Below are 11,848 nucleotides of genomic sequence, written 5' to 3'. Positions count from 1 at the left end.
ACGTTTTACATACTTTCTTTATATGCATTGACACTTCTGGGACAGGCCTGCCTCAAAAACCCAGAGCAGATGAAAATAAAACAATGGCACAGGCATTAAATTGCCATTGAATTTAAGGCTTTGTGTCTTATCCAGGCAATATTCTAATTCTGTATGATAGTTGCATTGTGTTGTCTTATGAAAAATCACATTGATTCAAATAATAACCACAGAAGGGCAGCAAATGAGATTCCATTACAGAGAAATTTAGAGTGTGGTGTCAGTTCTTGTGGCATAGTCTACCCTAGAGACATCTGAGTCATAAAATATTCCCTAATAAACTTTGGCAACTTAGGCTCCTCCACAACTTTAAGAAATTACTAACCAGTATGTTTGTCATTGGAGTTAATTTAAATTTTTCTTACAATTTAGGGGGTATTTAAAATACCTATACAAATGAAATATTGAAAAAATATTTAGTAATATATATATATAAATATATATAGGAATTCATCCTGAATTTGATGTAACACAGGATATTTCAGTCAATGAATTCCAAACTATATCTTTCACTTTTCCATAATATTCTAAATATTCTTTCTGGAGATTATCATTCAGTATTTATATTTGGGTGTGGTGTCTACCTCTCTCCTGAGATTATCACCACAGTGATCAATGTCGGATAATAAGTGCAGTTCCACAAATTCCTGCTATGAGAAAGTCAGGATGTTCCAAAGAAAGCTAAGGTCTGCAAGAATAAGACAGACATTTTTAGTGAATTCATATAAATAAGAAGAAACGTTTTCTGCACCTGATTCCACAAGAGAGCATTTCATGCCATGTTAAACACTGAAACGTGTTTAATGAAAGACACACCAGGTTTGTGTCTTCAACCTAATATTGTTACCAATACTGGAGAAAAATGTGTCATAGCAGGAGAAAAAAATCCTTCTCAAATACGTTATCATCAGACTATTATGATAACACTGGCATATTCCAAATTCTTATTCCCATCCTGCCACAGCACTAATGAGATTCTATCTCTATCTGAAATAATGATGTGAAAAAGATTTTGAAAATCTTCATACTGACCTCCAAGTTGAACAGCTCATGTTGTTGGGTGGAACAAACATTCAGCTGGCATCCCCAGCAGGTATAAATCTTCAGAGAGAGAATTAAATTACTTCCCGAAGATGTCCTTCTCCCTCACATTCTGTTTGCAGATAACCTGTCACCTAAACTTTTCTGCTCCCATTCATCTTCCCTGAAGCTGTAAGCGTTGTAACACCACTCTGCAGCATCCATGGCATGGCATCTTCTGCAGCAGCATCTCAGCATATTTTACAGTTGTTAGGCAATGTAACTTTGCAAAAGTGAATTCTTGAGAAGTGCAGAATCTTCAAAAGACTTCGTTTTGCCAAGGGGGGAACTAAAGAGCAAACAGGTTAAAAATAGCCTTTTTACCATAAAGTTTATAATCCGTGTCCTTGACATGAAGAATAATCAAAGCTTAGCAAATCAGATTAATTTATTATGATCTCATACTGCTCTTGTAAAGAGCAACAGCCCTTTATCATAAAATTTTATCATGAAATTATTCATTGGCAATTTTGGGTGCCCCATCCCTGGAAGTGTTCAAGGCCAGTTTGAATGGGGCTTAAAGCAACCTGGTCTAGTGGAAGGTGTCCCTGCCCACAACTTTGTACAATTTTCAATTCCTATTTTACTCTGGAATAGCTTTGTTTTAGAAGTAATAACTCATGTAATCTGTAGTGAAGGATGTTCAGAGAAAAAAATGAAATACGTGATTAAGAATGTTTTGATGCTGTAGAGCTAGACTTATTTATAAATAAATAAAGTACTATTCAAGTATCATTTATATTTGGCTATTGTACAAATAAATGATTTTCATACATGTAAAGAGAGAGGTAATTTAGTATGTAAAGTTCCTATCCTGAGGAAGATCTCAAGTCTAAGAGGTTAACTGAGGATTGTTTAATATTGTATAGTAGATCTTTTCATGACAATAGAAGCTAAAATACCTCATCAGTTCCTCGAGGGGATTAGTGTTTTCCAAGGTTTAATGTTGCTGCTCTTCTAACATAAAATAATAATATAATAGCAGGAATCTTAAATGATTGATCTACTAATTCCAGAATGATAAACACAAGATGGAGGTTTAAATGCTGCTGGAAGCACATACCTGCAGTGTGTGACTTCTGGAGATGCAGTTTGTTTTGTGCAACCAAGCCTGACAAAAAGTTTCTGCTTGAATTTCTTGGATGACAATAGAATTATTTAGCTCATTCAGGTTTCCATTCCTGTGGTTTCTGAGACCTATTGCAGGACCAAGGGCATCCTACACGGCAGCAGAGAACACAACTCACTGCACCTGAGCTAAATGCCAGCCAAGGACAGGGTCAGGGACATCACATCAACACAGCACAATAATCCCATATAAGCCAGGTAATTATTTGAAACAAGCACTCCACTGGCCTGGCCACACTTCCATGAAGAACTGAGCTGCCTGAATCCTGCAGGTATGTTCACCTGTGTGGCAGCCTAAGGCAGTCCAACAACATGGTGACACACAACTTCGGACGTGCATGTAGCTCCCTTCTCAGCAGATTCCAGTCATATTAATCTCCATCAGAGATCACTCTTCAGCCTTGAGTCCTGTCCTCGAGTCTTGTGTTCCCTCATACAGAACATCATTCACCAAAGAAGAAGGATGATGCGCTGAGGCTGCTTCCCAAGAATGGTTCCTGGCCCAGGCTTACCTTTGGATCATGCAAGGCAAATGTCTGTGAGATGAATTGTCATGGCCCAAAACTGTGCTACTGTGCGCTACTGTGCTACTGCTCTTACAGACCAGCTGGGTACACATCCCCTCCTCTGCTCTGGGCTTGCCTTGGCAACGTTGCAGCTCTAGTAGAGGTGCAGCCATAGTGAACACGGTTTCGAAGTGGATGAACCTGGGCTACATAATTTTGACTGTCAGCAGGACTCATTATTCTGGTGTTGGAACTGGATCACATGGCTGTCAGTTTAGAACAAGCTCAACTGTGCTTCCAAAACAACATGCAAATTCATCATAACCCGAAGCATTATATAATCAGATCCTCATGCTATAGGAAACAGCATGTTCCAGAAGTCCCTGGGAGTCTGTACATAGGAAACAACATGTTCCAGAACTGCCTGTGAGTTTGTGCAGGACTGGAACAAAACTGCAATTGTTTGTAATCCACAGAATTTTACCCAATGCACAGTTACACATCTGGACAAACAGAATTGAGAAAGTGCTGCTGATCAAAATCTCCCTGATGTCTGCAGAACTGTTTCTACAGACTAAGTTGTGAACTGTATCCTGTTATTGGTACTTGATGCCACTTTATCATGGACATGCCTATGTGATTACAACGTTTGATTAGATGCTATATTGAGTTTGCATGGCCAAACATTGGTAATGGGGGGGCTACAGGAGTGGCTTCTGTGAGAAGTTGCCAGAAGCTTCCCTCATGTCCAGTGGAGCCAATGCCAGGCAGCTCCAAGTGCTGCTGATTAAGGCTGGACCAATTAGAAATGGTGGTAGTGACTCTGAGATAACGTACTTAAGAACAATTTTTTTAAAGTTACTGCACAGATCTAATTGTGGCACAGAAGGGCAGGGTGAGAACACATGAGAAGGACAGCCCTGCAGATCCCAGGGTCAGTGCAGAGGAGGGGCAGGAGGTGCTCCAGGTATTGGAGCTGAGATTCCCCTGCAGCCCCTGGTGCAGATGGGTGAAACAGCTGTGCCCCTGCAGACCATGGAGATCCACAGGTGTGCAGAGATCCATCTGGAGCCCATGGAGGAACCCAGGCTGGAACAAGTGGATGTCTGAGAGGTGGCTGTGACCCTGGGAGAGGAGCCCATGCCGGAGCAGCCTGTCCTTGAGGGACTGCACCCCATGGAAGGGTGACCCATGACACAGCAGTTTGAGGGAGACTGTTGCTCATGAGATGGACTCACACTGGAGAAGTTCATGGAGAACTGTCTGCCGTGGGAAGGACCCCAAGGGGCAGCAGGGGAACATGTTCCCATGGGGAACAACTCCTCTCCCTGAGCAGTGGGAAATGCCATGGAACTGATCATGACCCCCATTCCCAGTTTCTCTGAGCCACTTGGGGAAGAAGTAGAGCTGGGAAGAAGGGAGTTTTGTTTTGAAGGTTTATTTTACTGCTCATTATCCTGCTCTGATTTTGTTAACAATAAACTCCATTAATATCTCTAATTTAAATCCGTTTTGCCTGTGATGGTATATGGTGAGTGATCTGCCCTGGTCCTTTACCCATTCTCTCCCCTGCCCAGCTGCAGAGGGGTGATAGGCTTCAGTGGGTGCCAGGCATCCAGCCGGGTCAACCCACTGGAGTCTACTCTAACACAAATGTCTTTGTGTTAGAAGACCATGGCAATATCTTGCCTGCTTTCTCTTCTGCACTGTTCCACAGGTTTATCAATGCTCCCTGCCATGGGCCCATATATTTACTCTTACTGTGATTAACTCAGATATCTCATGCCACAGCAGTCTGTAGCTGAAAATGCTCCCTCCTGCATGACACATTGCATCCTGGTGGCCTGGGTCTTCCAAGACTAAGCCTGACAGAAAGAACTACCATGACATCTAGGAATATGTCATTCTACAACCAGAGCAGTATATACTGCAGGACTGAGGAACAGGCAAGAGAGACTTGCAGAAATAAGGCAGCTGACATCCACTTCCTTCTCATGCTCTCGTCCTTAGAAAGATCAGACCCCAGAGCTTACTGTGTCTTTCTTCTTTGGTGAGCCCCTCGGGTGTTCCATAAACATCACTGAACGTGCTCTGTGTACCATCAGGCAGAAGCGCTGCAATCCCAGATGGAACGCTGCTCCAGTCCCAGGGGAAACATGCTACACACAAAGCAGCTCATACATCCCACAGGAGACTTCTGACCACTTGCAGACATCCTATAAAACTGGGCAGTGTTTTTAAAACCTGAAAAAACATTTCATGAAGATACAGAGACTTCTCCACTGTCACTGGGAAACAGTCTGAGCACCAACACTGAGAAGGAGCACTGAAAATTCTAGAAGACTGAATTCTTGCATTTCAAAGTGCAATAACCAAAGTCTAACTATTAAACCAAACTCATGCCAGGGTTCCAAAAACAAGCCATCTCAGTGGACTAGTTTTGCAAGTATTTATTAGGAAATTCTGAACACCTGACTAATATTTTTCATCTCCCCAAAGTGATTCCTACTACAGGAATTTAACATGTCTCAGTAATCAAACTTGTTCAGTTCATAAGTAAAATGGTGATTTCTGTAACTAACTTCTTTGCCCATACTCAGCTTAGGCTGTAGAAAACTACCATTGCATGGTCGGGGCCACAGTCTCCAACATAAAACTCAAGAGCTGTAATCTAATCAGCAATTCTGAACAAACTAGGCTGAAATCCTGACAACTCTTGACCACTCAAAATAAAAAAACAAAAATAAGGACATTTTGCCAAAAGACTGCAAAATGGTCCTGGTTCATGTAAGTTTAGACTAAAATTAAGATATTATCTTTGGTATTGGTGCAAAATGATTTGCTGAATTGGGTCTTCTTAAGGAAGACCAAAGTCATACTCAGCATTTTCAGGTCAGTTCACAGCAATAAATTCTGGCTTTGGATAAAGGATACAGGATTTTCAACCTTACAAGCATTGCTTCGAGGTATTCTGCACTGAAAGATGAAATTTTAGAGGCTTCTCTGTTTCATACCATCATATTTATCTCTGAAAGCAAAAGCTTCACACATTTAATACAGCTTGCAATGTGTTTGAGTATTTGTGTAGATCTTATGCATGAGTAAAATAACCTCACCATTATTTTTTTTAATCAATCACAGAAGACACTGCAATTACAAATCCATATTTTTAACATAAGGTACCAGATGTTCAAAGTATTTCACAAATAGTTTATAAAAATCTACTACAAAATCATTATGAATTATAAGTTTTTCAGCTAAAATTTTTACAAGGATTAAAAAAATGATGAGTGGTCCATATGCTATTCTGGAAGCAGATCCTCTCCTAGCTCTTCATCAGCAAAATCATCTTCCTCTGTTCTTTTTCTTGCTGCTGTTTTTGGTCTTTCTGGTTGTGGGCCAAGTGGATCCACGTAGGAGGCATCTAGGGTTTAAATAAATACATGTGAAACAGTTACAAACTATTTTAGCTTTAACTTTAGCTGGTTTTAAACATACAAAATCAAACATTAGAATTTAGCACTACACATTTGTGTCTTTGAAATGCAAATCAGAAAGAGTATATGAATGCTGAAGGAGAACAAAACACTGCATTCAGGAACTGAGGTAGGTCACAAGGGCAAAGTTCCTGAGTTCTACTGATGGAAGCTTTTTGGTTTTTTAAAAAATAAATTTCTCTTATTACACTACAGTGAAAAAAAGACATTGGAAACATGCAAGGAACAGCAAGACTGATGACTTGTTTGAGGAATGGCTTTTTAGGAAATACCACATTCCACATGGATATGGGTTTTTTAACACCCTTTGAAAATTCAGTCTTATTGAAGAAGCTATGACTGCAGAATGGCGAGAACTGACTTAAAGGATGCAGCAGGCAGATATTGAAAGTAATATTAACATGTGCAACATTTCTTAATATTTACAATTACTTTATAGTGAGGTCTGAACAATGAAGCGAAAGCCTCATTTTCATGGGAAAATATTTCCCCAATTATCTAATTTTACATGCTCTTCCAACAACTTCTTTTTCCCTCTCTTCTTATTTTTCCTCTCCCTGAGAACCATGAAAGTAAAAAAGGTATAAGATGTCCACTTGCCTATTTCTTTACTGCCGCTACTTTCATAGGGTTCACTTGTTCCAGGCAGAGATTTCAGTTTGGCACTCAGTCTTTCCCCTTTGGTACCACCAGTATCTGGGGAACAGAAAAAAAAAGAAAAGACAAATAGCATTCTGTTATGTTCTGTAAAACCATGATACAAGAATAACATAAATTCAGCTACTACTATCTGTCAAACTAGACTTGGATGAAACAATCTTTTCATGACAGACACAGTACTCATTTGTAATACTGGTCTTTAAACACAGTGGACACTGTGTCCACATGTGTGTGTTAATGTTTTTTAAAAGATATATACAGCCTTATGACTTTGGAGTAAACACATTAAAATATTTCTGCTTCGAATGCTGACTTTTCAGTTGCTTATAAATTACAGTCACATTTTGGAGTTAAAATAAGCATGATAAATATAAACACTGTCACAATGTACACAGGACATTTCCTATGTTTGTGTGCTTACTAATGCATCAGTGTGATCCACCTGCTCAACACTGTCAAGGTTAAATGCAACACTAAGTTTGCTTTTAATTAGAAGAGTATATTTGCCATGTGCTGTGTGCGTGGCAGGCAGTCACAGCTCATGTGTACAGACCCTGCTGGCCCTGCACCTCGCTGTAAACACTGCGCTGGCAGCTCAGCTTGCAGCAGGGCCCCAAGGAATGTGTCGGCTCCGAGGGCTGCCTCCTGCCCAGACAACATCAGATTAACATTCTCCTGCCACAGCAGTATTCCAGACACTTTAAATATTCTGTTCACCTCTGAATCTCTTTTTCACATTCATGGCAAGCTTTCAATCTCATCAGCTACAACAAATTTTTATGCAATATTTTTTCTCCAAGGAGAAAACATTTTGAGTTTGACTTGGTGTATTTACAAGGCAGGATGTGCAGCCAAATAAAGATATGCTCATTTACAACACCAAACAATGTAGGTATTAAAAGTCTTCTATCTGTAAAGAGGAAAAATGGGTTTCATTCAACAAACATTAATTACAAAGTCTGAACCTGGCAACACATTTCAACTGTCATATTTACTACAAATGTTGTTTTAATAGATATTGTTATAATTAAAAGAAAAAAACCTCAGCGCCCCAAACTTCTACAAATACAACAAACCTTTATCTCTCCATAAATACTACCATAGACTTCTATTTGCTCAGCCCAAATTGGAAGACCTCTCTGCTTCAAGAAAGATCTAATACAGTCACATGTCAAACAGTTAATAAGTTCACAAGACACAGATTACAGTTGAAATTTTAAAGCAAGGAATATGGATTTTAACATACACCTACTTCCCTTGGACCAATTCTCACTGACAGGTTTAATGAAAGAAGTGAATAGTTAAAGGATTTGAAGAAACAGGAAGAAAATGCATTTGCCTGGAAAGGAACTCAACCAAAGGCTGTGAAATTACAAAAGGGCCTCCCCTTGATTTCAGTGGGCTCTGGACAGGCCTGTGCAACAAGGAGGTGAGAGCTGGGCTTCAAAGATGGTGTGGATGAAAATGTTTTGAGGAAAATACAAATAATCAATGAGAAAAAGAGTAGGACAGAAGTAGGCACAGTCCTGCATAATGGAAAACAAGTAATTTTTAAGACAACAAACAAAGTTGCAAGGAGCAGTAAAGAGATGCAAAGACAGGAACAATACAGCAGACTACACTAGGAAAGACTGACCTAGTCAAAGAAACTCCACAGGTTTAATTGGTTGGTCCCAGAAACGAAGAATTGCATGTAATGAAAATAAAAGAGGAGGAAAATGGCATAACAGATGTTTGCAACTGTGAAGGAGGAAAACACATGGGTATTAGTGATGCTACCAGAGGAAGGTGAAGAAATTAAGTGAAAGAAGGAAGAAAAGGATGGTAGACAAACCAAACTAGGTGGGATCAACATAATACCCACTAGTTACCTGCAACTTTTACTGCCCTAAAAAATACATTTGAAAACAGAAGCTTCTTTAGATGTTCTAGTTCTTAAGTTTAACTAGGTACATCTAAAAGTAACTTGAAAACTTTCTCAGGTAGGTCAGCAAAGTAACCCTTACTTCTTTATGAGCATTATATCTAGCAAGAGTGAAGGGAAGGTTAACAACCCTTCTGGTTAGTTCTTCACATTTAGTTTAAATTAGGCTAATATGCAAAACCACATCAAGTCTCTGGGGACTGCAGTATGCTCAAGAGGTGCTTGACAACATGGAGATATCAGACAGCAGCTCAGGAAGCGACAGGTCTGACTGGCTTCAGTGCTTTCTTTCACCTGAGGGAGTTCAAACCCACAGCTCCAGCTTTCAGAAGGAATGTCCCGGCTGTTGAGCCATTTGGGGGAGGCTTTTCTCTACACTCTTGCCATGGGATACAGGATTTGGCTGCCAACATGGCAGCTATTAAAAATTTAAAAGTCTGTTGACCATATAATATGATCTGACAGAAGTCTGAACCTCATATTGAAATTACTTTCTGTAGTTCTGTTTGCAGAATCACCTACATGTTTTTATTCAGTATACATCCACACATAATTTGGCAATGTTAAGGAATGTAAGTTTGCAATATAGACATCAGGATTTTGGTATCCTAGAGTGAAGAAAACTTCAGGGAAGAGTTGTTTTTAAAGCATTTTATCACAGACTTTTATGCACACTTTTGGGAGGCAAGTTTTACAATTTCTACTCATCATTCCCTGCTGCTCTCACCCCACCTAGGAAAAAGATTTTATATACATGTATTTACATTTGGAATCACTAAAGTAACACACAGAAAAAACCAAAGCTAACAGTGTGACTGTGGATGAAAAGCTTTATTTGTAGTTTTTCTCTACTAAGAGTACAGCTTTGAGTGTTAACATCTGTCTGACTGCACCAACAATCAGAGGACTAGAGTTAGCTAGTTCTGAAACTGCAAATTAATTCTATCTGTAGTACTATATTAACTGTACAAACACCTGCTTGTAATTCAAAGCAGCTTTTGAATAATGGAAGACCACTGCTGAACTAAATTGCTCTCTGTATCTAAGGAAACTTTCACTGCAACAATACCCAGTTCTTATTTATTATCTTATTGAAACCTTATTAAATAAGTTATTACTGTAGTTCACGTGGAGGCCATCCCCACTGTACTCACTTTGTGGTGACAATGTGGACACCTACACATGAATGGACTGCAGGAACATGGCTCCAGATTTCAGTTGAAAAAGCAACAGGAACCAATTAAGCAGAGCTGATCAATATATTTTAAAAATCTGATTTATAAATACATTTACTCTGTAAAACCATTATACTTGAGATTTGGATTATCATGCTGACATTACCTTCCCCTTACAGTCTGTGTTCAACAGCCTTTACTGCAGATTATGCATACAAAGATATAAATAATACACTCTGTATGCTGGTATCTTTCATGGTTCATTCCTTCCTCTCACCTGTTTAAAAGTCATGGCTATATTATTATATTTAGGATCTTTAAATTATTCTATTAGAATTGTTTCATTCATTTAGATTTGTACAATATTTTACAAAACCTGATTTAAATGAATTCCTTCATATAGAATTCGGATGGGAATAAAAAGAAAAATCAAAATATAAAATTCAATTTTTAAAAATGGCCTATTTTGTATGGCAGAACAATGAATAAAGAAATATACTGCAAAAGCAATCCTACATCGTAATAGTCCCATTTAAATAGTGATACCTAGAAAAAAGATTCTCAATCTTTTTATGTGTTTCTGTACTTCCTGTGTCACATGATACCTGGGTGTACTTCAAGCCAAAAAATCCATTGTATTTGTATTTATTTTTTAGAGGAATCTAACTAGTTGCAATTACAGTGATGAGACCACTGCATTGGAAATTCCTCCAGTATCACAAAGGACATAAATTAGACTTTTTAGTACTATTTTACTCATCAAGAAAAGACATCAAAGGGTAAGATTGTTTGGTAATCTACCTCCTCTGTAAAATGTTTATGTAACAAAGAGCACAGTGGACTAACTCTCCACTAAATCCAGAATGTTTAAGTGCAGCTCTATGTATCTTTCATATTTGGGATGAAGACACCATCTTTGGAGAAGAATGGGCATTGGTTTGACAAAAGAGAGGAGTTAAGTTCAGTGCAGAAGGCAGAGTAATATATTAAAACAGTGAAACAGCGTGAGAAGTAGATGCAATTCGTAACTTTGCTGCTGTTCATTTTGACTTGAAATTCTGTTGAATGAAAATTGTTTGTGGTGTGTCAGTTCAGCTAACTCCTTAGGTGAGTTCAGAGCAGAAAACAGATTAAGATGCTCTCCTCATTTCAACAGATTTTCCCTTCTCCACTAATTAAGAAAACTTTTTTCTATTTTGCACACACAGACAATGGAGCCATCCCACAATGACTTGTAATTAATGAGGCATCAACAGGCACACAAAGCCTAGCAAATATAAGTGATTGTCATGTCCTGGCTGCAGGGTAACAAGAAAATCTCTTGTCTTTATCACAGTCAGGATTATCTGGGATGCCTACAGCTTTAACATCTAAAACATACTTCCATAATATATAAGGAGATGACTCTGGGATGGTAAAGGGTGTTTGAACATGGGAAATCTTTGGGGATGGACAAACTGACACAGTCACCAGGAAAATGCAAAAGGGAAAAGACACCTTAATTATTCCCATGTGGTTTATTTTCCAAATTAATCCTCACAGACCTAGGTAACAACGAGAATGCAAAGTACTCAGCCTTTCATCTTCTGAATTCATCGCTGCTTCTTTGGGCTCCTGTCCGAGACTGCATGGCTCCTCTCATTCTGCACAAAACTCCCCATTCAGAGAGCTGGGCAATGCAAAGACCAAGTAAACACTGCCACAGGAATGGATTCCTGAATGCCATACTTTGCATTATCTACATACAGAAAGGCATTATGCTATTAAACAGGAAAAATCCCTTATGGCAGTAAAAACCACAACTGCTAAGTTCTGGATGTTACAATCATATATCTGCAA

At 38.9% G+C, this 11,848-nt stretch overlaps 1 protein-coding gene across 3 annotated transcripts in view; it reads right to left on the bottom strand.

The window, feature by feature from the left end:
* Positions 1–5,188: 5,188 nt before the first annotated feature.
* The window catches only part of IFT88 (intraflagellar transport 88), a 44,437-nt gene continuing 37,777 nt past the window's right edge, over positions 5,189–11,848 (bottom strand). For all 3 annotated transcript variants that reach the window (XM_033052022.2, XM_033052021.2, XM_033052023.2), the window contains exons 25-26: positions 6,851–6,946; positions 5,189–6,177 (exon numbers count right to left, since the gene is read on the bottom strand). In XM_033052022.2, the coding sequence (XP_032907913.1) occupies positions 6,056–6,177; positions 6,851–6,946 (218 nt within the window). In that variant the 3' untranslated portion in view covers positions 5,189–6,055. The remainder of the gene's footprint in view (positions 6,178–6,850; positions 6,947–11,848) is intronic.

This window comes from Catharus ustulatus, chromosome 2 (assembly GCF_009819885.2).
Source record: "Catharus ustulatus isolate bCatUst1 chromosome 2, bCatUst1.pri.v2, whole genome shotgun sequence".
Taxonomy (NCBI): Eukaryota; Metazoa; Chordata; class Aves; order Passeriformes; family Turdidae; genus Catharus; species Catharus ustulatus.
Note: the sequence above shows the minus strand (reverse complement) of the source record. Positions and strands in the feature narration are given on the sequence as shown.